The sequence below is a fragment of the Strigops habroptila genome, chromosome 3 (genome assembly GCF_004027225.2).
Source record: "Strigops habroptila isolate Jane chromosome 3, bStrHab1.2.pri, whole genome shotgun sequence".
NCBI classification, from domain to species: Eukaryota; Metazoa; Chordata; class Aves; order Psittaciformes; family Psittacidae; genus Strigops; species Strigops habroptila.
The window spans coordinates 81624218-81651202 of NC_044279.2; the positions used below are offsets into that span (position 1 = coordinate 81624218).

Sequence of the window (26985 nt, forward strand, 5' to 3'; positions counted from 1 at the left end):
TTAAGATCATCCACTGAGCCTTCAAATATTGCCTTCTGTCACATGAAGCTTGGAAGTTCTCTGAGTGAATAAATAATCTGAAGTGACCATTGCTGTACTCCCAGGATCCAAAACAACCAGTGTCATTCATGTAACTGCAGAGGCTTGCCCAGCTATTGCTTCCTCAGCTTCCTCTAAAAGAGAAGAGGCTTAGCAAAAATAGAATAAGATTTCTGTCAGTTTTAGGATCAGAACTAATCACCAACTAAACGAATGTGGTTATTTTCCACCAACTTGCCTGAAAACAAATTTGAAGTGCCTGCTTAAACCATGCAACTCCTCTGAAGCAACCATAGGACAGCACTTTCCAAGGGCAGAAACTGTAGTGGGCTATTTTCAGCTCTAAACATAAGCACTTGTAGTTCCACTGAAATTACAGCTAAGCTTTACTGCTTTGTACAAAGGTTCAATTTGATTCCTAGGTTGGAGTTTAACATTTTCAAAACGTGTGAAGTTGCATTTCTTCTGTAACATTTCCAGCTCAGTAGTAAACAGCCTTACTTACAGTGAAAAGGAGGAAAAATAGGAATATATTCCTATATATATTTAGGGTTTTTTCACCAGTAAAATTCACATACTGTCAGGTTGGGGGGTTTTGTCCTGCATGTTCCAATCTCAGAAATACTTTGACTTAATGGCTTCACATATGTAGCACTTTTCTTTCAATGTGTGCCTAGTTTTTACTAAAGCTTTACTAAAGCTTGGGCCTGTATTTGAGGGTCAATAAGCCTGTGTTGAGCTTTGTTCTGATATGGCTGCACTAATACTTGGGCAAGGTAGTTATAAACTGGCAGGGGTGTCTTTACAGTATGACTGAATTTTGTAGGTACATGAAGCACCATGTAGGTTTAGCTTTGAAACTCCTTTCTTAAACAAAAGCCTATGCTCAGCTTTAATTATTGAGTTCTTAGTTCTCCTCCCTGATACTCTCTCCTACCATTAAGAGACCAGACTGGTTTTCCTTGAGAACTTTCCATGGCATGTTTATGCCCATGATACTTTATTGCTTAAGGCTGACAAACAATAGCGTTGCTACAGTGCAGTACAGTCTCTGTTCTGCCTTTCATAGCTTTGTGTTTTCTTAAGCTTTCTTCACATTCTGCATGTGGCTGCTCAGGAGAATGACATTTCTTGCTTAAGCATGCTCAGAGGAGATCTATGAATTCAGATGTCAGAATGTTTAAGTTGTGAGAGGCTGGGAATTGCACAAGTATCTTGAGACCTGTGTAGTTTTGATGCTTTGCCTCACACAGGAAAGGGCTGTGATTCTCATTTGTCTGTCTGATGTTGAGTTCTCCAGAGGGAATCTCTTTTCCAGACAGAAAAAAGAACTGAAAACTTCTTCATTCTCTAAGTGACCCTGCCACTGCCATGCTGATCAAGAGAAAAATCCTTTCCTCACCCATCCTACTTCTGTGCTAGTGAAAATCCATTTATTTTGGACATTTATTTAAATCCCTATCTTTAAGAAACCAGTCAAACTTGTCAGCCGCGTGATTTAGTTTACTCATCCGTGAAATTGACAACGTGTTTCATCCTTACTCGAGGAGTGTAGGTGGAGGGGAGTTATTTGTAATGTAAGTGAAGGAAAAATAGTTTGTGCGAAGAACGATGATTTCTGGGATACTGTTATTAAATATATTCTGATTTGAGTAAAATGCTTGGTATGTCATAAGGCTTTGTTTCAATGGCTAATACATTTTTTATGGACATTCCGACTTTGAACCCTCCTATCAAGTTACTGGCCCTGCAGCAATATCCCTAAGTGTGTGTTACAGGAATATTATGTTGCTTATGCAAATGCTGTCAAAGCCATGTGGATATTATCCTGGTTTTGCTAATTGTGCCAGACTACAATGCCAGCATTTGGGAGTGCAGTGATACTACTCAGTGCAATTTCACTGTTTATGCCAGCATAAGCTTTTTTCCCTTCATATCTTTTGTATATCTTAGTGGTGTTACTGTATTTTACCTTTGTGTGGTATAGTTGGGTCCTGTCTCTAGATACCAAGTGTGAAATTAGTCACTGATGTACCACTAGAGCCAGGTTGACATCATGCCTGTAAAAGTGTTCGGAAACAATTAGGTAATAGGTGTGTTTTGCTAATTAAGCTGATGCCTTGGTTGTAAGTGTCTCCCATAGTTGCTTCTGCATGGAATGTAGTATCAGGCTGTGCCAGGTTCTTAAGCAGGACATGAATCACTGAGACACTGTCTTTTCTGCTGTCTTCTCTGGAAGCTCAGTGTATGTTCCTCAGTCAGCTTCTCAGTATGTTAGCCTGGTGTATTTGGAAGTCATACCTTCCTGATTTGACTTCCCCACTCTTGACTATACATGTTTGTTTGCAACTTCAGAACTCCATGCATCAGTGGATATCAGTATATGATAGATGCATTGACTATGAAATGATTTTTGTGTCATTGCTATAAAGCAAGCGCTATTGTGAAAGCAATTATTATTAGTTGTGATGTACAGAGTAGTTGTGTTTCCCCTTTCTTTGCTGTTCATCAAACTTCTCCATGGCAATCAAGTGCCTTATATGCATATCTGCATATCTTTCAAACATGAAATAACATTTCTATTCTTTAACTGTACAACAGTAAATAACAGAGATTCTAGATGAGGTCAAAATCAGCAGTGCTTGGTGTTTTGCATATACATATTGAGATTTTCTCTGCACAATTTGCTCTACATAGACCTGCTAAAAAGGAGACTTGCTCGTAGTCAGATTAGAAATGTGTAACAGAGCTGGGGGCTGTATTGCTACTTCTCACTAGAATTAGCATTAAATTAATCACACAGTCTTCACGAACCTTGCTTACCAAATGAAAAGAATTCCTCACACCAAAGTGAAAGTAACATCATCACAATGCAGACAAAGGAGTTTCAAGTCAGTGCAGGTATTTATGGGTTGGCACTTGCGTTATGTCCCCTTAGGAGTGATGTTCTGCCTGTTGTGGTTTAACCCCAGCGAGCAGCAGAGCCCCACACAGCTGCTCACTTACACCTCCCCAAGCGGGATCAAGAGGAGAATCAAAAGCTTCAGACTCATGGGTTGAGATAAAGACAATTTAATGGAACAGAAAAGGAATATAATAATGATAATGATAATGATAATATAATTAGAATATACGAACAACTCCCAGTTTCTTGTGCACCTGCAGCCTGCTCGCTGGCCAGGCATGAGAAGCTGAAATGTCCTTGGCTTAGTATAAACACTACCTAGCAACAACTAAAACATTGGTGTGTTATCAGCATTGTTCTCAGACTACATCCAAAACATAGCGCTGCAGCAGCTACCAGGAGGAAAACTGACTATCCCAGCCAAAACCAGGATACTTGTGAAGTCAGACAAACTTAAAACTCGAGGACAGATTTTTCTGCACAGCAACACTGCTATTTGGGTACCTGGATCTAATAACCAGTTGAAATAAAATTCTATTCAGTATTTCCCTAGGCTGTTATGTCAGAAATTCTGATTGACTCCCCTTAAAGCTATTTTTGTATATTTTTAGTTGTAATTAGCACTCAGTTACTGAGCAGGCAGCTGGATTTGCAAAAAAGCTGAATCCCTTGGGTAGTGATACTTGCTAAGGTCCTTCAGGTGGATTTGAAGAACATAATAAAGGACGCAGTAAGAGATTTGAAAGCTCCCTCATCAAAATAGCAATTACATTGCCATATGCCTGACAGAAATCCTAATCATAGAGGGGGTTTTCCCCTTTTTTTTCAGTTCATACTTCACCATCAGGGCATGTGTCTGCCCCTTTAGCTTTGCAATTTGGTTTATTGACATTATCCATGAAAACAAAAGGTCACCTGAGCATAAGATGTAATTTATGCATTTTTTCCAGTTGTTTGCAAAGGATTTAGATCAGCAGTGTAGCTGTTAGGACAAATGTTAGGACAAATGACATTTCTCAGTGCCCTTTTAGTGGCAAACAGGTTATTGTGGTGTTTTTTCTGACATGATACTAAAGGAAAGGAAGAGCAAATACTTCTCCAATGGCTTGTTCTATCACCAGGATGATGTAGCAAGAAGTTACTTCAAAAATCAGTTTGTGTTGTGTGAGTTCACTTAGTTTGTCTTGGAAAAAGCACTGTCAGGGTAATTTAGCAAATTGGGCTGTGGTTGTTTATTTCCTTGTGAGCAAAGACAAATGCAAATACTTTATTACTGTCATTTAAAGCTGCAGGAAAATGATTTTTAAAATTTCCAGAGTCTTGGCATCGATACATTTTATATTTCTACCTGTCAAATTATATTTATAAATGTGTATTTTGCTCTTTCTGTAATACAGAAGAAAATGAAACTTCCCCAAGATAGACCAGGCCAAATAAATCCCCCTTGAACAGCTGAAGTCTTAATGTGGACTTTCAGATTCCTAAATCAACAACCGTGATTTCTAAAAGCACCAATTCTGCCTTATTTAGAAAGCAGCCAAATCTTTCTACAAACTGGCGTAGTGCTGATTTGGACTGAAGGGAAGGATGTGAGCACACAGAGCCCTGAAATACAGCTCTGTCTGGAAAGCGATGGCAGCAAGTTGCATGAGACCTCTTCATTGGAGTCCTAGGCTCAAACCTGGTGACAAGTCACACGTGCTCCACTCTGCGTGTTGCAGGCAGCGCTGCTGGCATCAGTAGGATTAATCACACCATGTTCGTGGAAGGATCTGTGTAAATCTTTGCAGAATTGGTCAGTGACCTCCCTTTCAACTAACTTTATATACTTTTATAACTACGAAGTTGTTCTGCAGTTGTTGGCTACATACAACCTCTGATTTGGGAGTCAAACTGCATGTTTGTTTGGGTTTTTTTCATTTGTAAGGGTAATCAGGAGGTCACATTAAGCCTTTATTCACACATTTGTAAAGGCATTACCTCCTGGGAGAAAGCCAAAAGAAATTCGGGAAGGGGTGACAGGAAATTACAAGAAGTAGTAGAGGTCATCTCCCTCTGAAATCGTTCTGCAAGATTTAGGTAATTAAAAAGTTAGGAAGAATGAGTTTCTGGTGTTTCTTATTTAATTCAGTGTATAAAAAAGTTGTTAGCAAAATATACTGAGATATGAGAAGTCCTCTTTGCTCCTACCTAATTGTGTGTGTGTATCTGTTCTGGCTGTATCTGTATCTGTAAACTTGCAGTAGTTCTGGCTGCTCATACAAAGTGGGTTCAGAACCCTTACGACTCTCTTCAGTCATAGGTTCTACCTGATTTTAACATGTGGTCCTGCTCTGGAAGGTATAAATAGGAATGGAGTTGATTTACTATATTTTACCTGTTAACTTACAGAAAATACTTCTAATTGCATCCAACAGATAACAGAGTACTGTCTGTCTCTGCTGACTCATCTCCCACCAGCTGTGTCTCCTTGAATACATGAGGGTATTTGCTGGAGAAATTTGCAAGTAAAATACTCGACTAGTAGTTTTTAAATGCTGTCTTTGCTATAGAATGTGCTGGTTTCTTCTTAGCAACTGAAAGTGCTTCAGCACTTTCAGAAAATCCAAGTAACTTCTTATAAAAGGAAGAGCACACTGATTATTTATGCGTAGGACAAAGAAGGTAAAAGAGGCTTCATCTGAGAAAGTAGAGGATAGTATGTACTTGCAGTCATGTTGTTGATCACTGGGACACTTTTTTCAGAAGCTCACTGACAGAGTCTCTGGGAATAAGTTGGTTTTGTTCTGTAAGTAGCAATTTTTGCCCTGAAATTGCACCAGGTCAGCTCCTTGAGATAGTGTTAGGATATTGCAATGGCAGAGGAGCTGATTTTCAGACAAAATTTGAAATCTGGGTCCTCACAATTTGTTTTGGTATTGATGCAAATGCCATTAGTGTGACCTCATGGCTATGTCCTCAGTTCCTTGAGTGTTTCAGCTAGCTACCTTCAGCTTCTTCTCACATTCACCTCATTTTGCTGGAATAATTTTCCTCTTCCGCAGTGTAACAGTGGAATTCTTCTTTTGATGGAGAGCATCCTTGCACAGCTGGTAAATACTGGAGTGTAACCAGCTGGCTTACTAGTCTGAGATGCTTTGATGGCAAAGTAGGTTAAGGGCAGTATTTTCGCCTGTGCTGACTGTTGTTAAGCACGTGGAGTTGATTTTCAAAGCATACATTTTACATAAAAACGTGTGTATACGTACATATATATACTTTTTTTCAATAGGAAGGACCTTTCCCCACCCCTAAATTCCAAACTTGTCTGTGAAATTAATGATATCATTGAAATACTTTATTATACCTTTATTTATTTAGAGCTGAGTATGCAAAGCCTGGAAGAAATGCAGACTTTGTGAAGCTTTCAAAGTGTCATATTGAGGAAGATGGATATAAGCATGTGGAGTCATGTTGTGCTTTGATCCATTCTTGTAGGTTATGCAGCTACTCTACAGTCATTACATACTGGTGAAGGGATTCCCATTGCACTGCCAAGACATGAAAGAATTCCTGGAGGAAGCCCATGGACTGCTGCACTCCAGGATCTTCTCAGAGAACCAGCAGTGCCCAAAGCCATCAACTTCCTGAAGTGGTTCAAGACGCAGGAAAACTACTTTGAACATGTTTGTATATTGCAGCAAATCACTCGTGAGAGATGAATTACTTGAAATTTGGCAATTTGTGCTCACCCAAGTGCACAAACCTGACTGGAGATGTGACCATGCCTGGAGTTCCCCAGAGGTAAAGCAGTGCTATGCTTGGGCTGCACCATGTGGAGCAAGAGTCCTGGTGTCCTAAGCAATTCATCTGGTGGAGTTTGGAAGTAGAGGAGTCCACACAGCTGATCAGGACAGAGAAGCCTGGGAGACACCACATCTGAGTAAGCAAGCAGGACAGGTGAGCCTCCAAAAATGCCTGTTTCTTACCTGTGGTCTGTTGAGCAAACAAACACACATCAATCCATGACATCAGACAAAGCTTCTTTTAAGAACACTGATGTAAAAATGAGGTCTTGGGTGCTCATTTATGGTTCAAGTAGCAGTTTATATATTTATTATAATTATACACAACCTTGACAATCTATATTGCCATTCAAAAATAAATTGAAGTATTGTCAATTTGCACATGGTCTGTCACTAATAAGAATCCCATTTACATACAGAGTAAACATTTTGCATACTTAAAACACTGCTTTCAATTCTGACACTCCCCTCTTCTCCCTCCCCCCTGTTCTCTGGAACTATGTTTAGACTAGTAAATGAATGTTTTCAACTATGCAACATTCAGGGACTACCACCTTTTTAAAATCAATTTAATCATACCATTTCAGCACTTAGTGGAGGTGGCCGGTGGGTAGAGCTCTTAAAACAAGATATACAATTAAAATTATTCTTAGATCACATTGCTGTGATTCCTGCTTTCCATTGCTCATTTCCTTTTGAACAGGAAAGATGGAAAACAGGGTTTAGTATCTGCATCAGGTAGGTCACATGAGCACATTCCTGGTTTAGTATCTGTTAACAGTCACCTTCACTCGTTTTCACTGTTAATTACATGTGTAGTAAGTGGTTGAAGCCTTCAAATTTCAACTGTGGAGAATTAAGAATTTGGCTCAGTCAGCCACCATACACTTTCTCTAGCTACCGAGTTTGTATTTATAGCCCAAATGTTATCTTGGGAGTTGAAATTAAAGTAGATGAGGGATTAACTGCCTTTTGTTAAGCAACATAGTTTTTACTACCTCTTTTGACAGCGAGTTTGTGTCCTCTGGTGCCTGAAAGGCTAGAAAGATCAGAGACAAGAAAAAAAAGAGGCAGCATAACATTCTTCCATCCAGTTAAGGACAGCTCACAGCTAGTGGCAGCCAATGTAAGCATCCTCTGAACAGGCAGACGCTGTGCTGACCCACAACTCAAGTTTGGGCATCTGGCCTTCACTTGAGAAGTCAGCATATTAAAAAAAGTGTGGTAACACAGAAATGAAAACCCTGTTTTGAGCAATGAGATTCCTCATGATGCTAATTTATGGGAATTGAATTTAGCTGCTTTTCCTACAGCAGCTGGCTAGGTGCTTTGGATCAGCAAATGCAGCGTATTTGTCAAATGGATCATGTTTTTGAAAGCCAGTGTCTGAGAGGCAAAATTACTCAGGAAGGAAAGTCTCCTGCCAGCTCCTTGCCCATTTCCTACATTTACTTAAACATAATCCTTACCCAGAAAAAAACCCTGAAATATGGAGTATTTAGAACAGTTAATAATAGGAACAATCTATAGCAGGCTGGAGTTTAGCACACCGAGATGTTTCAAAAGAACATCACATAACTTCAAATACTGATCATACCAAGGAATATTATCAATGGACAGATTGGATTAGATTAACAGCCTTCACTTGTAAGTGGAAGAACCGAAAACCTCACACAGCTCGCCATGGTAGTGGTACCCTCTGGCTGCCCATGCAGAACACTAGTTTCAGGCTCATGTACTTTGCTTCCCCTCCAGTGCTGCCATACTGATGGAGACAAGGGCATCTTCCCCTTCCACCATGTTTTCTTGTGGTACCGAAGTGGCAATACAGGTTAGGTGCTTCACCCAAAAGACCTGGGGGGATTCAGGAGTCACCTGCCTACCTAGGTTTTGCAAGCATGCCCCAAGGGCAGCATTTAAACAGAGAAAGGAGGACACTGCCAGGAGCAAGCAAGGGAGAGGGTTCTGCATTCAAATTCAGACCCACATTCAAATTCAGACCAAACAAGGCAGGCAGCTCTACTCTGTTATTTTAGCACGTAGCACCCTTCTCATTTTAAAGAGAGTACAGAAGTTTAACTTCAAGGGATTGTTAAAAATCTGTTTATGTTACATCTGAATGAAGTTCAAAGAAAACTCTGCTGTTTAAGCTACTGTAATAAAAAGACATGGAAAGGAAGCCACAAATCAGTTGTGAAACAGCTAACAGCAACTTAAGTTTAGTAAAGCAAATAAAATTTAAAACCATTTCTTGAGCAAGTCCATTAATGCTCAAGGCAGGAGGGAATCAGTCCTCTTTAAAGCAAAGAGGATGTTAGTGGTAAATAAAGTATTTCTGCTGTTTGGTTAACTAAACTTTTACATGAAGTTTTAGCCTGTGATTAACAAACCTTTTTTTTTTTAAAACACAAACAAATGAACAACCCCAAATTGTACCACCTTTACAAAATACAGTGTTGCTACCCAGTTTTTCCTTTGTGTGGGATGGAGTGAATATTTTCAAACACTAGAACATATCTTGCCCTCTGTAAAGTTTCAACTAAGACATTAGGGACAAATACCTGCTTTTAAAATACACTGGATGCAGAGTTACTACGATTGTGGGTTCCCTAACAAAACTTGTTAGTATGTTGCAAGACACTAATTCTGGGGCTGTCAGGGTAGCCACAAGGTAACAACTTGTCCGATGCACAAAACTGTTGTGCATAGCTTATGTAAGTACTTGAGAACCTTAAATCTGTGTCCTGGTAGAATTTGCTCCTTGTAGCAGAAAACAGATTCCATGTAAACAAGTTATGTGTTCACACATTCATGCGAAGCTCTGTACAAAGAACAACTTTGTCCTTCCAAATGGGATTCTTCACATGTACATCAGGAACCAGTTGCGATGAGCAGTCTGTGGGTAGTACTATCCCTCTTCACCAGGATTTAGAGACAGAGCAGATGCATAGCAAAAAAGAAAACAACCCTATTCTAGTAAGAAAACCTTACACATATTGCTTTGCCATCTGTTTCTAAGCTTGCTGTATAATTATTCCAGCCTTTATACCTAAGAATTGCCTCAACTACTCGTAATGTAGTATTAAGCATCTGATGATCACGAGCAGAAGACTTACACTTGACCTTTTAGCTATGGGAGTGCTTGCACTGGACATTTCCACTGTTTGAGCTCTTCTGCCAGGTATCAGCAAGTCTACTAGACAAATTAATGTGTAGGAAGCCAATACTTAAGAATGCTATTCATTATACTGCTGTGGTAAAGCCATTAAGATATTCATACTGTTAAAGCCTGTAAGACCAAAGCTAGCTCAGTCCCATACTCACCCCTAGGACTACAGACACTGAAGTACTGTCACCCCCTTCAGTGCCACAGATGCGTGACTGTAACAGCAGAACTCAAGACCGAGGCTGCAGAGTAGCTGCAGCTCTCTTCAAGGTCACTCAGTTTTTATTCAAGGGCTTTAAATATGTAAACTCAGAGTGCCAGACCTTCCACAACTGAACGCATAGAGGGACAGTAGAGCAAACTATGTGCATCTCTGTCACCTGATGTCAATCATGAAGATACAATTCTAGCACTTGAGCCTGTTTAGCAGCTTTATATACAGCTGTTCATGCTGCTTCCTTTTCCTGTGAAAACATCTGAGAGTGCAGATCACCTCTACCAACTTTAGCTTGGGTGACAGACTACTCTTTGTAGCATGACCAGCAGTGGAACATGAAGGGCATGGCTGGAGATAAAATGTCGGCCAAAGCCAGGAACAAGAGCACAACCCTTCACTTGTTCACAACAGTAACAGGTTTGCACAGAACTGCTGCAGTAACGCCTGACTTGACACCTGAACACCTCAATACATATCTGCAACAGCGTTCAAGTCACTAAAATGTTACACTGCAACTAGCCTCAGTCTGATATGCTGACTTAGAAACCACTTTTTATAGCTAAAGTAGCCCATTACTCTTCTGGTAATAGAAGAGTTGTGTAAAGTCAAAAGTGACTTGCACTGGCAAGTGCTACAGTACCTTGGTGACTGACAGAAGCATTCAGTATACAGGAACATACACTGGACCGTGACAGATGTGTGTCCAACATGTATCAAAGAAAACAGTGACTCAAGTGTGTAATACATTACATACACTTTCATTAGATAACTAAATGACCAAAGATAACTGGTAAGCTATGCAAGTTCATCAAGTAGATTCCACCTTTGGGGTAGTAATATCCAGTTTTTAAGTTCTTTTGTTTAGCTCCTTGACCAGAAGGTTTATACACCAAGCACAAAGGCTTAAGTAAGCTCTCAGGATCTCTTTCAAGTTTGCAACAAACAGCATTTAAGCAAACTCAAAACCAGGGTGCCCAGACCCATTTCGCATAGCACAATTTCTGTTGTTTCCCCTTCTCAGCACAAGATATGATCAAGATGTAGATTTCATTCCAAACAACAGAAGTGGAAATAGTAGCATGTGCAATAAGACGTTTTCAAGGGAAAGCCATCCAGCAGTCCTTGTACTTTCTACCCCTTTGTACTATTATCATTAGCATCATCCTATCGTAAGCACAGTACGTTATGTACAGTGATGTGCACTGAGACCATTCACTTAGTTCAGCATGTGGCAGAGCCATTGTGCTGAAGCATTTTGTAACTAGGATTGGTAGTGGTATGGGAATCTCAAATGTTTTAAGCTTGTATTCAGTTTATATGAAAAAGACCAAACAATTCTCATGGTACATCAACAAGATGGACTAGAATGCCAACTAACCTCTATTTTAATATTTAAATTATAACAATACAATAACTAGAAAAGGTCAGTGCTTCAAGTGACAAGTTTTGCCACTTCAATTCCAATATTTTTCCAAAATAAAGATGCAATTAGATCTACACTTGAGCATCAGTAGTGCAATACAGTATCCTTTCCTGAATAAAGGAGCTGAGGTTTATCCACAATAAAAGCTTTAAATAAGGTAGATTGTTGCCATTTATATATCAATTCTGTATGTTTGATATAAAATATATTGGGAAAGCTTAAACTGACTTATACAATCTACATTTGGCTAAAGCTCCACATAAGCAGCATCAGTGGAAATGAACATCAGAGATGTACTTAATATAAAACACTTTCAAAACTACTCAGCAACAAATGACAGAAGGTTGACTAAGAATAACTGAACATCTGAGGTGTGTACCAGACAAAAAGAATGGACCCTGTGGTTACTTGCACTATTTTAATTGGGTAAAAGAAACGCAAGATTTAGTCCACTTCCATTTCTCCAGGGGGTTTGGTCTGCGGAGAATTGTCCTTCGCTGGTTCAGGTTTCGTTTCAGTACCGCTCTGTCCATTCACTGGTCCGTTGTGTTCACCATTAGGTTTTGACTGCCCATCACTGGGAGGCTCTATCTTCGGTTTGGGCTTGTATATAATGGGGTTACAGAAGTTATCCAATTCCTAGTTGTAACAGAAATGAGACAGCAAGTTCGTTTGGTGGCACAGGAATCACATTCAACTAGAATGACTGAAATTTGTTTCTGCTTCTTAATGACCTGTAATTTAATTTTCAAGGACTAGAACTTTTCAGTTCTATCAGCTTAAAATAAAACCTTTCGCTAGCTAAGGAGCTGCCAACCTGTTAAAAGCCTGTATGGCAGTGCATTTTCTAGCAAGCTTGCTGCTGTAACTGGGGCTATTTTAAAAAGGCTTATGCAGAGGTACTGCTGTAAATCAAGAACCACAGTTGAAGATCAGTAAAACTACTGCTCCCTCTGTATGGATCTTTTACTAGCTTTAAGATCTCTGCAGATGTAATATTCTTACTTAATACAGAGGCCGGAATCTTGTTTAAGACAAACCTACCAGAATGCAACATGTACAAGGATTTTTTTTACCTTAGATTTTGTCACTATTTCTGCCACTTTGACAACTGGATCCTGAGTTAGACTTAGTTTGTTCTGGGCATTCATTTTGCTGTTCAGCCAATTCATTGCCTCGCTAATGTATTTTTCCACCTTTTCCATCTCAGCAGGATCTAGGTGATCGTATTTTTCATCCTAAGGAGAGATATATAATAATTAATACATGCTTCTCACCCAATTAAGAATTTCATGGACACATAATAAAATAGGATAACATAGCTACAACCTGATAGAAGTAGTTTTTAAATAAGTTCAGTACCAGGAACAACTGCAGACCACCACAGACAGGACACTATTTCGAGACATTTGAAATGCTGATCTTAAGTGCACACTGTTCAAGTGCAGGATAGTAATGAAGCTTTAAAACTGACCACAAAAAAAAGTGACTGTTTTAATTTAAGTTCTCATGAAAAAGCCGTTTTTGCCAGCAACTCAGAAAAGTTTTGCAAGTTCTCAGGAGAAGCACAACAGCCATTTTAAAGCAGCTTAACAGGTAATCCTGTAGGATTCTTTTCAAACACAAAAAACTACAGCCAAACTGAAACACCCATAATAGTTCACTCCCTGATGAGTTTGCCCTACCTTATTTTTGTATGCTTCCACTGCTTTCATAAGGAGCTGAATCTTCTTTCCCAGGTCATTTAAAACTTTTGGTCTCTCTGCATGTTCCATGTATCTTTCCTGAATAGGCTGTCCAAATTTCTGGAAACAAGCACAGAGATCTTGATAAAATACAAGTTTACTTTACTCTGGGGTCTAATATTAAAACACAGCACTGGAAGGAAAGCTGCCTTTAACTCCTTTTCTCACCCATTCAAGAGCTTAACCTTTGCATTTTGCTTTAGTGCCACAAAAAAAGCCCAGATGTTTTAACACAGGAGTTGTGCCTCTCCTTGTCTGGCTTCTTATTTTGCAGTTATTTTCACCAAAATTAGCATCTGGAATAATGCATTCAGAAGAAAAACAAGACGAGATTTACATGGATGGTTTAATTTTGAAGTAGTTATTCTAGAATGTTCTAGTTTTCTCCACTTCTTTTTTCCCCTTCTCTTGAATACTGGTAACCAAGGCACGGCAGCAGTTGCGAGGATGTATAGTGCTGCTTCCATCAGTTATCCCCCCCCTAAAGGAGATCTGACTCTTCAACCTTTATCATTAGATATTAGACCAAAAACTTAGGTTTATGATACAGCTTTAAAAGACCACTGAAAACAAGAAAACCAGAGCATACATTCTGGAGTGCAATTCTGAATACCTCAAAAGCCTCTTTCAGATTTTAAGAAGACTGACAGAGAATTACCACAGCAATTACTTCATTGTCACTAGCGACAGTCTGCTTCATTTTGACTGTTTTCAAATTAGGAGCACACCTGGCATTAAACTAAATTGTACTTCTAGTTCTAAATATTCTATTAATTTCGTAACTCGACTACATTCAGATAAAACCTGAATGTCCGTACTTAAAAGTTAAGGGATTTACAAAACTCATGTGTGGTGTGCACACGCACATCCACCATTAAAAGAGCTTTGATTACTTAGCCATATACATTTATGTAAATGCCCCCACCCCCAAATACACACACATTGTTTTTCTAGAAAGTAACTTAAAATCTTACTCTTAATTCCTGAAGCTTATCCATGTATACTTGTTTTGGCTGGTCCTCTCCATCTTCATAAAGCCAGTTTTCTGTGTCCTCCAACATCAAGGTCAGCTTGTTTGCATCCTGTGAAGCAAGTTAGGGACATGCTACTTCAGAGGAGATCATGACAAATGAGATTTCTCCCCTCAGCACACAAAGAAACTCCCATACTCAAAAAAGACTGTTTCATCAGTTCAGAATATTCAAAGTGATAATGAAGGAAAATGGGAATTAACTGACTTCAAAGCCAAGATTTTACAGAACGATAGGAGATCCCTACTAATGTGATCTGCAGCTGAAGTTCATGGGAGTTACATAGCTTCCGGACTCATTTTAGAAGAAAGGACATCAACTTTCTTGCTTATCATCCTCACATGGGAAGTACTGCTTCTCAGGTTCTCTGATCACAGGATGAAGATGACTAGACAAATTTAGAAACTATATACATAGTTGAAGACAAAATTGGTTTAATTGGACTCTACCGGCTATAAACAAAGATTTTATCTTTAATTGTTTAGAAATAAAAGATCTTACCTATCCCCATAACTTTTCCAAGAGATTGTTTTGAAAGTGGCATGGGAGAGACAGCCTCACACCCTTGAGTTTAGGCTGGAAGAGCACCTGTGCTGTGCTGCTGACCAGGTAATCCAGGGAGCAGACCTTAAAACTGCTGCTGGACATTAGTTGTTTCAACAACTGGTGGGTTGTGTACCAGCCACTTTTGTTTAGATGGCTGTTAGAGAGGCACAGCTGCAGGACAGCTGTTCTTTTGACACTGCTTTTTCAGAGGCCCAGTATAGTTTTCTTCAGTGCCTTTACCTGGAATTTCATTAACTTACCCCACTTGAAAGCAGACAAACCACAGAGCTACAGACACTCCACTTCTGTTCATTTTAATCCTGTCCTCTCATGCCATTTAGAAGCTCATGGTGATCTGTCCTGATTTCCTACCCCACCATAGGATTTTTATTTTTCACCTGCATCCCAATCTTTCCTTGCCACCGAAAAACTTCTCAATGAAGAACTCTGCATGTTAGCATGTCAAATGTCAGGCGCAAGCACAGTTTGAACTTAACTTCTGTGAAGTTAATCCATTTCATATTCCAAAATACATCTAAGAGATCCCTGCAGCCTCATAACCCATGCCGAGAACTTACAAGTACAAAGGCATTTTTTTTGCAGCAGTTGAAGACAAAGACATTTTACAGCAGGCAAGTCTTACTTCTTCAGTGATGAATTTCTCAAAGACTCCGCACAGCTTGTCTCTGAAGTCATACACATATTCTTCAACAGCATTCTTAGCATCATTTCTTTCTTTCTCAAGCTTGTCTTGCATCATCATCTTCCCCTAGAGCAAAAAAAAAGCTTATATAAGAACTAAAAACATTTCAAGTGTCAAGCTTAATGATTACTCTCTTGAAACTATACCACACAACCTTGCAGAAGCAGCCTGCTAATTCACAATTAACGATTAAAACTTTCACTTTTGGGTAAGTCATCTTCACTGCAGGCAGAACTGGAACGGGGTTAAAAAATGAGTTCATATTTGGAAGCTGGTTGGCAAGTGCTTCAACATAAACTGATCAACTATCAATTATGATCTGACCACTACAGACAGGACTACAAGTGAAGACAAGTCTTGACCATGGTTTGGCAGTCTCTAGGAATCATTCTGCCCTAAAAAAGTTATTTAAGATTTTATTCTTCAGACTGACCATCTTTCAGAGAAGAGCTTATGCTTGTGGGATCTTCACAAACATCATACCTAAAAAATTCAGAAAGGATCCTCTGAAAGAAAAGTTTTCTGCACGTTATGAGACTTTCCTGCTGATGTAGGACTTGAAGGGCGAAAATGTGATCTAGCTAAGCACACAGCTTCTGCAAAGCAGCAAAATGTTTAAGTGCTACTCCTGACCAGTATCAGGCCAGTCAGCAACAACTAGCATTCCTGTAACATACTGTGCAGCCTTCTCTGGCTGCCTGCCTGCCTCAGGACAGAATTGACACTTTGGGTAATGACAGGCTAATAGGTCAAAGTTGGGCACCTGGGTAGTTCAGTCTAGTGAAATTGATAAGTTTCACCAAAAAAAAACCAAACCAAACAAACAAAACAAAAAATAACCCCCCCAAAAAACAACCCCAAAACCAAAACCCCAACCAAAACAAACCCCCAAAGAATTCTAAATTAGATAAAATGTGTATGGTTCCAAATACTTGCTGGATAATTATTTCCAGGGACATTCATTTGAGTAGTCATCTGTTTATGCTGCTTACCTCATTTTCAATATAGCAATTGATAAGATCTTGTCCCAGCTGTCTATAGAGGCTTGCCTGTATAGGGAGGTCAATACTCTTGACTTTTGTTTTAGCCTTTGGCTGGGCTGGATGTTCCTGCCTGTCTCCAGAAGCAACCTATAGAAACATTTACACTATTAAGAAACTTCCAAGAGTAGAAATATGACCAGATTTATGCTCAAAATAAGACAAAACTAGTAAGACAGCTACAAATTAACCATATGTAAATGAAGCACCTAATTATTCATCTGATATTTGTAATCACCACTACCTTAGTTATGAACCAAATTGGTGGAATTTTATTTTTTAAACATCATGTGAAGAGCTGTTGAGAAAACTTGTTCAACAGCTAAAGACACTGCATGTTCTCCTTGATAATGTCTCCTGAGTTTCCCCAGATTCCATCTCCACTATAAAACTATGTTAAACAAACAAGCTTACTTCAAAGTCTGAGTCACATACTGTGTTGAAAATGAAAGCTCTAAGGTAGGATTCCTAACTTAGCCATTTCAATATAGCTGTACTCCTCTCAATACAGTCCCATCTTTTGCACCTAGTAAGATTAATGGCCACACTGGGCAAAACAAGTCTAAGGGAAGCCACGTTACATTTCCTTATCAACAGTGAATACAAACTTTTGCTTCTGTTCCTGCATTTTCAGTTTCCTCATCTGCTTGGTTCTGTTGTTCAGCTTGACTTTTCTGAACTCCTTCCTCTTGATCAACCTGCATTTTATCCTAGAAAGAGAGTTACATAACTGAATACAAAGGTTTGCTGTAAGATTTAAGACTGATGTCAAGTACAGTAGATCACAGACAATATACGGACTTAAGAGGCGATCTTAAGACTTTCTGATTCACCATGTTTAAACAGGCATTTTGATTGACAACTTGTATTTATAGCTTTCCCAAATTACATGAAAATTCTATTCTGCCTGTCCCCATTGAAATAATGAAGTTGCCATGCGTCCCCATTGTAAAATTACACTAAGTCTTATGACTACTCCATTTTAAACTAGAAATAAATAAGAATGTATGCAAAGAACGTTCTAGAAACATACCACCACCACAGGCAATAAGAACAGGTTCTCTGTGGAACAGCCAGAACTTTCACCTTGTACCATTTTCAATCTAAACTTTAAAGTTTGTAATCAAGCAGAATTTAATAATTGTTGGCTGCATCTGTCTCACGGGACCATAAAAATTAGTTTCTGTAGTAGCCTCTTGGAGCACAAGACCAACTGTCTTCCCTCCTTGCCACTCAAAATTAACCAAGTTTCACCTAAATTTATCTGTAATTCACCTATGCGTTAGTCTAAATTTAAGGATCTTAAAGATACTGCCAATTGCTAGTGCTGAGTTCTTGATTTAGTTTAAGTAACACAATTGCTTGCCATCATTGCAAAACACTTTTAATAACATAGTGAAGTGTAAGTTTTCAGGATGACTCCAATACTTGGGACATCCAGAGCATCAGTAACTGAGGTACCAGCTGTAGCCAAGGTCTCAAAGGTCTAAGATTACTTCCATTACAAGGAATTACTGGATTCACAAAATACATATGCATGCATGCAAAATAACTTACTGTTAGTTCTGCAAGACACAAGGAGTAGTTATTTAAGGTCAAACTCAAGCAGAGGTGCGTGTGTTACAGTTTAGCTGTATTAACTGATTCAGCAATTTTTTAATGATAGAAGTTGAAACCAAGATGACTACTTTTACCAGACTGACATTTTGTCACTAGAGAGTAGGAAAAAAAAATAAAATCCTCATATACTGTTCTTACTGTTCACACAGAAGAGGCAACAACTGGAAGGAACTGTTTTGCCTACACAGAAAAGCTGGGGGGGGGGGGAGGAATAATACATATATACACCACAAACCTCCTCCTCAGAGTCAAGGGTATCATCCTCAATAATGAAAGGTAATTGCTGACAAGCACCGTTGTAAAACAGAAGATGTGTTAGATGAATGGAAGTACTACAGACTGAAAGCCTGAGGATGAAAGTGGTTACGCTTGTACTGAACACTTTCTCATCTTAGTAACCTCCACACGCAGGACACCTATTACACTCCATACTACTGTCATTCCGAACTGTTATTCACTTCCATACAAACATCAGATGCAGAGCACTTGTCCACAAGGAACTGCATCATGTCTGGCATTACAAATATGCTCAACTTCCTGGAAAGCAGTATAGTATTTCAGGAGTTGCTTACATCAATTATGTAATGCTAATTGTATAACCACTCGCTCCAATTCCTGTAGTATATGCAACTAAAGGGGGCTAAGGACAAATTTTAAAAGAAAGAAGTGTATTCATCCCTTCCTCCAAATAAAGCTGCTGAATGTTTGCTTTCTATCCAACTTTACTCCTCAAGGGCACCCAGCCTCAGCATATGCCTGACAGCCTGTGAGACTGGTCACTCTGCTGAGCACTTGGCAATCTCCAAGACAGCAGGAATGGGACGCAGCTGCTTGCCCACTGCTTTATCCTTTTTCTCTACGCTGTCATCTCTCTCCCCTGTGAGTTGTGACATAACCAAAATCCCAAGCTGTAGGAGGGCACAAGGGAAAAAGGCAGGCTGCTGAGGCCATGGCTAGCATGCCGTTCCCAGCTGCAAAGCCCTGACATCCAGCCCTCAACTCTGCAGTGTTGAATGTAACAGCTGCACCTCACTACTCTTAGTATGCAGTGCACTATCAAGAGTGTTGATCCTCCTTGCACTAGAATGAGAACGTTATTTTGCTAATTTCTCAGTATTAATGACAAAGGTGCTTCACATTTATTTCCAATAGTTTTCCCTTATGAGCTACCAAATCAGTTTGTAAGAACTTAATGTACTGCAGTACTGGTAGAAGTGCCTTTAGTGAAAGAATGTTTACTAAGAACAAGTTCTCCACATATAACGAAATACCACATATTTTTACTCAATGTAGTACTTGAGGAAGAACAAACCTGCCATTTAATAGCTACACTAGATAACACTAAGACTAGTATAGAGGTAGCAAAGAACAAAGAAAAAACTATTTTTTTCTTCAGAATCTGGTTACACATTCTTTTTTGCTTTTAGTGCCACATGTCACCAGTAGCTTAATAATAAATGTGAAGAAATGTGTTACATAACTGTAACAATAATATAAGGGTGGAGAAGGAGCAACTGTCTAAAGCTTTATACTATGATTTAATCTCTAATTATTGGCCCTCTTGTCAGAATTACAAGGAGTGTAGATATTTACAAGTTTACATACCAGCTCATCATCTCTGCCTTGGTTCTTACTTGATGATTCAGTGTCCATAGGAGTGTCATTGTGATCTCCCTCTATGTTCTGCCTCTCTATTATAGAAGCATTAGCCACACTGAAAAGGCCATGAATATTGACACGCACTTTAACCTTCACTTTGGAATTGTCACCATCATGTTGGGGACCCACATTTTGAACAGTGAAACGCCCTTGGAAAAAAACAAAGATGGTTTTAATTTTTGTTCCAAAAAATAGTGAGGGAAAAAAAAAAAAGAAATAAAATACAACTCTTTAAGGGTGTTAATTTACACAGCAACTTCATGTAACTTAAAACTATTTGGAAACTTCCTACTTAGTTATCAATTCGACAACATAAGCTGCAGCTACATAAACTAAAACCTGCTTGGTTAACTGATAATAAGGTTTTGTTTTATCCGTATTTCATAAAAAAAAATTAAAATCAAAATGTCACTTTATTAGATATTCCACTTCTCTGTTCTTCTCTAACCACTGCTCTAAAGAGCCTACTCCAATTCATCTCGAATAGGTCCTTTGTCCACATAACTCAGATACTGCACTGAAAAAAAATGTTAACAGAGACAAAAGATTGTATTTGAATTTGGTTAATACTGATGCACTACGCATTTTGGAGAATGAACAGTGCTTATCAAGGCTTCTGGAAGCAGCAACGTTGATACTTCATCTTGCAACCTGCTGAAAATTTGAGTGTAAACAATGCAGACAGTGCACACGTAAAGGAGAACAATCCTTCCTAAAGACAACAGACTTATTGCATAGACAGCTAAATAGGTAGCACCATGTTTATATCCAATTCATAAATCAGTAAATAAAATTGTGAATTAAAGACCCTGAGGAATCTACTAATAACTGCAAGTAAGGTAGTATTAGCTACCAGGAAACTCACTCACACCATCCAATACTTTAGACTCTACTACAGATGCTTAAATTCATCTTGTACGTTCTCAGATTAACAGCATGAGACATGCCAGATACCTGTCTGGACAGATAACTATCTAGTCTAACAGCTCCTCTAGTCTAATTTGTTTGAAAAGTCCAGGCCGGCAGGCGTATAACCACCTTACCCATTTTACAGAGGCTGGAACCCCATCCCACCCCCCCCCAAAAAAACCCAAACCCCACCCCAACCAGACAATAGAGCATTAAATTCTTCGTACCTACATTTTTGGAACTAGAGTATCTCTAAGGTCCCTTCCAGCCCAAACCATTCTATAATTGTATGTTTTTTAAGGCATTCAGAAAGTGACAGAATGTATTTTTTTTTTTAGAGGACCTGCCAAACAAAAATGTCAATACTGTTTGATCAATGCATCTACCAAGGCAGCTGAGTTGAGCCTTTCTAAAGAACCTAGGCTTTTCTATAACCTAGGAAATAGAGAAGTAACGTATCTTGGAAACCCAGGAGAACCACTTTCCCCATTATCAACAGGAGTTGTGTATAGGGCTTTTATTCAGATGTCCTTACCTATTCTGGAATCAGGATAAGGCACTTCATGTGGATGGGTGTAGTAAGCCTCCAGGTCAAAAGGCTCTTTCTTATGAAAAGTAATGACTTTTGAGAATGGAGCAGCATGGTTTTTACTGAAGACTTCACAATCCCTAAAGCAGTAAAATATTAAGTAAGGTTAAACCAGTGAGCATAATGATGGTTAATCAAAAGGGATGTTAATGATCGGCAGCTGCACTAACCAAGCAGCTACATAGTTTAGTTCAAGTCAGTTTATGACAAGAGTAGCAGGCTGAAGGCCTGTAGTTCTCAAAGCTACACTATGCATTCTGTGTCATTCTTAAAGATTAAGCAACTTCACACCAACATTTTTTAATTAAATGTATAACATATATTGAATTAAATGTATTTCCAATTATTAAGCAGTAACTGGAACTCAAAAGGTATAATGCCAAAAAAAAAAAAAAACTAAACAAAAACAAACAAAAAAAACCACAACCAAAACCAACCAACCAACCAAAAAACCCCCCAAAAACCAAAACTGTTTGAGTAGATGACAGCTTCAAAGTCCGAAACCTTGTCTTTTCGACAGCTCCACAGATTTCTTTCTATACACAAACATACTTTCCAGTAGGCACCATATAACTTACCCTGTTCCTTCTTCATAAGATGATTTCCATCTCAGTGTTATAGAATAAGGAACAACATCTGTGATTGAAAATTCACGCACTTTAAAAGCTGGGGAAAGAATTGCACACTAGAAAACAAAGACCAGAATTTTATTATATCCATGTAGTCAAATAAATAGCAGGTACAATAATTAATACCCAAGTGCAAAAAGGCTACAATTCAAAGAGGCCTCATGGAGGTCCTGCTTATCACAGGATTTTTAACAGTAATTTCCTATGCTTAGTAGAAAGTTAACTGAACTGAAAGACTTAACTAAAATAATAGTAACAAACACTACTTCCCCAGTGACTGTCAGTAAAGATACACAGCAATGGCTGCACAGAAGGGAACAGTGCAGTTTGGGTCATCAAATTTAACAGGTCTCTAACAAGACCATCCTTCTAACACAACACAAATTATGCACATATAATTTACATTATTTTTTCGAACGTAACAACCATTTATGACACAGCCACTGTCACGAACTGTTGAAAGAACAAGCAAGACTCTACATCTCATTTCAGCTTTTGGTGAGCTGTATTTATTAGCACATGATGTTAAAGCGGCAATACTCAAGTTGTATTCCAGTAACTATACCTGCAAGGCACAGCCTCTTGCAACAGCTTCATCAGCATTTAGCGTGGTGCTTATCTCTTTACAGAAAAAGCTAGAGATCTGCTCCTTCACTGCTGGAATCCTAGTAGCCCCACCTACTATTTCTATACTGTAGATATCTTCACGCTGAAGTTCTAGAAAACAAAGTGCATGGCCTTAAGTTATCATCAAGGCATCAAAAAGCCGTCTTTGGACAACCAAAAAAAGAAAAAAAAGATAAGAGTTCTCTTATTATCTTGACACTGTGATAAGTACTGATATATTCAGTGGCCAACAAGATATTTAAACCAGATTTGTCATGATGTGTCCTATTCAAACTCTTTGTCCCTCTTGCAGGCTACAAAGTTTTCTAGTTGCATAAACCTGGAAAATGCAGAAGCCAAGCATCAATAATGACAGCTCTTCTTTAAAATGCATTGTCCATATGCATCCCCTTCCTGGGGTGCATGAACTCAGGAGTGTGAAACTGGGTTTTCTTCGGCAGCCCCGCACTACCGGACAGGATCTCACCCCTCTCAAACATGAACAACAAAACTAAACCCAAGTCTACTTCATTTTATGTCTGGTTTTATTTTGGTTGCCAATGAAGAAAAGCAAAACCCTTAACTAAAAATATTTAATAACCATTAGACTGTGCTTGCAGGCTAACTTTTTAATTTCAAATTAGAGATATGTGTACAAAATAATCACAGGCAACTGCCAGTCCTTGAACAGCTCTGCTCAGCAGTTATTCAGGTTCTTTCTTCCTGTATTAGCTATCTAGCCAAGCAACAAGATAAGCAGAACTCTTCCCTTCTAGTTGAAGGTGCTGAAATCAGGGGTAAACCCTTTTCCTGCAGAAGTCTAACTCTCCTTTACACTACATTAGGCAAAAAAATTAAAAAAAATAAAAAATTTGTTATTTGCACATGCTTCAGATAATTTATTTCAACAATATGCTGCCAAATTCTCAGGTCAGTGAGGACATGTACGGATCACAAATGGAACAGGCTGGCCAGAGAGCTGCAGTTAAGAGTAATACTTTTTCCCATCATGGTTTTAGATTGGTGGTTTTGCATTTTTAACTAAAATAATCTTTCAGAGTGCCAACCTCTTCCATTGCACAGGGTGAATGAGGGTCAATAAACCAAGGCTGCAGAGTGGTATGTGCACTAAATGAGGCAGGAAAGGGATCATGCATACATGACAAGCATACGAATGGAACTTACATTTAACTTTTCAGTACTTAGCTTTGCAATTCTAATAAATACAAAAATATATTAAAAAGATAATCATTAAAGAGATCTAGGATAACTGGATTACTAGTTACTTTCTTGAACCAAAGGCAATACCTAAATTAACTCCTACTTACTAGCTTGCTCCATGGCTGCTCTTAGGGGAGGCTCCACTCTGGACAGAAGAGCAGCACACAACTGCTCAAACTGAGCTCTGCAGGAACAAGGAAAGCGCTTTGCATTACAAGACAGCTTGGAGACCCCGCTTCACTGTACACTTCAGTGAAAGTAACACACAGTACCTGTTCATCTTACTGGAGACATCAAGGTCATTCATGAAGCACTCAATATTGAGTGGAAGGTCAGAAGCATTTGCACTCATAAGCTTCTTGAGTTTTTCACATTCCTGATACAATCGTAGCAACGCTCGGGGATTCTCTTTTACATTCAGTTTGTATTTCGTTCTAAATTCCTCAGAGAAGTAGTCTACCAAAGCCTCATCAAAATTCCTGCCACCTACAAAAGGGTCAAAGGTAGTAGCCAAGACCTGCACAGATGTGAAAGAACAAAGACTAATTAGGCAGCATTTGGTTAGAGATAGCTTTCATACAGACACTAGTTTCAGAAGTTCGCACTTTTAAAAACAGGTTTGATAGAGGAAAATTCTTTGTGGTTCTCTCACCATGTTCTATGCAGTTGCCAGGTAGAGCAACTTAGAGATCACTCCTCAATTACTGAGTTTCTACTCTCCCCAGATAAAATACTGTAACATCTACCCTGCTGTTTTGCACCACGCTCAGCCCCTACCCAGTTCACTAGCTGACTACAGAAAGGCAGACTAGGATAGCTATTTGATCATGCTATTACTAGTTCTGCGTCATTTACTCAAAGCAGAAAAACTTCCTATCATCTTCTACATGACTTCAGACAAATACATTTTGCTACTGAAGTTTACAAAAACATTCAGCCATTAGTAGCTCACAGACAAAAATCTCCAAACCAGGAGTGAAGACAGTCCCATTTTACTTCACATCCTACTGAACTTAGATTCTGAACTGTCACAGATGGCAGGGAAACAAAATCACTGCAGAACAATTCAGGGAGTTCAATAATTTCTTGCATGACAATGCTCATGCGACTACCAGAATATGCAAATATTTCAGTGATACAACTTGGCACAACAACTGTGGAGTATGCTTAATTGCCAAGTGCTTTTCAAAATACATTGTGGGATACTTCAGTTCTGCAGTTTCTAAAAATTGATTTGCTGAAATAGCCAAAAGATAAAAGTTTTTTGTATTCAGCATTTGCTACAGACATTTATTTAGTTTAAAAAAAAAAAAAGTTCCATGGAACAGTATTTTGAGTACTGTTCAATGAAATGCTTTAGGAATATGGGATTTGACTGTCCCAGAAGTATGGGATTTGACTGTAAGACTTAAAAAGATTACCTTCAGTTTTCCCTTGTTAAAAGCACAGATTGAAACCTGATACGCAGAGTGCCCCATATCTACAAAGACCACATTTCTTGGCTTCTCTTCCAAGGCCGGCAGATCCTGCTTGTATATTCCATACGCTAGTGCAACTGAAAAACACCAGCCCACAGAAGTTAGGGGACAGCTGTGTACATCTGTAAAGCATGCATTATAAAAGCACTACTAGAAGACAAACACTACTTATGTTTACTCATTCTACGCACCTCCATTACTCTGCTCAAATACAACGTAAGGGTCAAAAGGGTCACAAGTTTTAGACCATTATGAGTTGCCACCATCTTCATTTTCATTTCTGCTGTTCGATTTATAGCTTTACTAGTAAATTGCCTCATCATCATTCATGTAATTGACATTCAAGTATTTTGTATAATCTAACATCTCCTTCCAACAACAACCACATGCTGGGCACCTTGAAAGCACTAACTTCAGTCAGCAGCGTATGTGCCATCATAAGTTTAAATTTCTAGATTAAGAACTTAACAGATTTGTTATTTTTCCTTCTGCTTAAGAATTACTGTTCGTGCATAAAGCAGCTCATCACAAAGCAAGTTAACATGTTGAGAACACATTTTTCACTGACAAGGGAGGAAACATGTCAAGTGAAGGTTTAACACTGCTACAGCATCATCTTGCACTTCAGTTCAGCTTGTAGCCGAATTCACATTGTCATTCGTGAAATCACACAGATTAGCATCATGCCTACACCTCTCCTTTGTAACACCTTATTGTCAGTGCTTTTTAGCTCAGCTTTGCAAAATTCAAGCATGCTCAAAAGATAAAAAAAAGTTTTAGAAGACTAGTTTATGCGAATCTAAGATACTGCTACCACCGCTCACTTGTAAGTTGGTTCAGAATTCCTAAAGGCAATGATTTAAATCAGGTAAAAAATACGTAAGTTACAGTTTAAACAGCTCTACCATTAGTTCCCATGAAGTATAACGTATTTCTATATCCTGGAATTGACCAAAACCAGAGGAGGGCAGTAAACAAACTGCTTTACAGAAACAACAGTTGTGCCAATGCTAGAGCTGACAGGATTCCCACACTTTTAAGCTGTCATTATCCCACAGATTTACACTTGACTCGATTTGGATATTTTGGAAAGCCTCACAGTTCATTTCTAACTATGATCAGGAAGTCCGCTTTCAGAAAAAGCTCCATAAAAACACAGTTTGTACAAAATCAGCTTTTAAAGCATACAAATTATGTAGTTCAAAATGAAAAAAATCTTTAGATTACATGTTTTATAATTTCCCTTCAATCTGCTTCACTTCAAATAAATATTAGCTTATGATAAAAAAAAGTATTTCTCTAGTAGTTCCCTGATGTTTTTATTCCAGCACACCCATCTTCCAGTAAGCTCAAAAGAAAATTAGAAGATAGCCCCCAACCCCCATGTTAAATCAAGTATTCACTGTAATCTTTCAGATGCAGGTTACCTCTGATAACACTGGACAATACTACTATTTAATACAAGCAGTGAGAATTTAGGTCAGGTGCACACCCCAGCTGCATCACAAGGAGATTTTGAAGCCAGCTCAGGCCTTCCCAATAGAGCTGCTGCAGCTCCACGGTACAGCAGAGAGGTAAGCGCAGATACCAGCTTTATTTCAAAAGCAGAGTAGCTATTTTCAAGTGCTACTGTATTCAAGTTAGCAAACCCAAACTCTCATTGTCTCATAAGTG

General features: G+C 38.8%; 1 protein-coding gene across 1 annotated transcript in view; it reads right to left on the reverse strand.

Annotated features, from left to right (window-relative positions):
- Window positions 1-7587: 7587 nt before the first annotated feature.
- The window catches only part of HSPA4L (heat shock protein family A (Hsp70) member 4 like), a 28597-nt gene continuing 9199 nt past the window's right edge, over window positions 7588-26985 (reverse strand). The window contains exons 6-19 of the mRNA XM_030480893.1: window positions 25255-25388; window positions 24106-24350; window positions 23941-24017; window positions 22572-22723; window positions 21956-22062; window positions 21324-21457; window positions 19826-20028; window positions 17209-17310; window positions 16553-16690; window positions 15501-15626; window positions 14255-14362; window positions 13221-13340; window positions 12612-12773; window positions 7588-12174 (exon numbers count right to left, since the gene is read on the reverse strand). Coding sequence (XP_030336753.1) covers window positions 11980-12174; window positions 12612-12773; window positions 13221-13340; window positions 14255-14362; window positions 15501-15626; window positions 16553-16690; window positions 17209-17310; window positions 19826-20028; window positions 21324-21457; window positions 21956-22062; window positions 22572-22723; window positions 23941-24017; window positions 24106-24350; window positions 25255-25388 — 2003 coding nt within the window. The 3' untranslated portion in view covers window positions 7588-11979. The remainder of the gene's footprint in view (window positions 12175-12611; window positions 12774-13220; window positions 13341-14254; window positions 14363-15500; window positions 15627-16552; window positions 16691-17208; window positions 17311-19825; window positions 20029-21323; window positions 21458-21955; window positions 22063-22571; window positions 22724-23940; window positions 24018-24105; window positions 24351-25254; window positions 25389-26985) is intronic.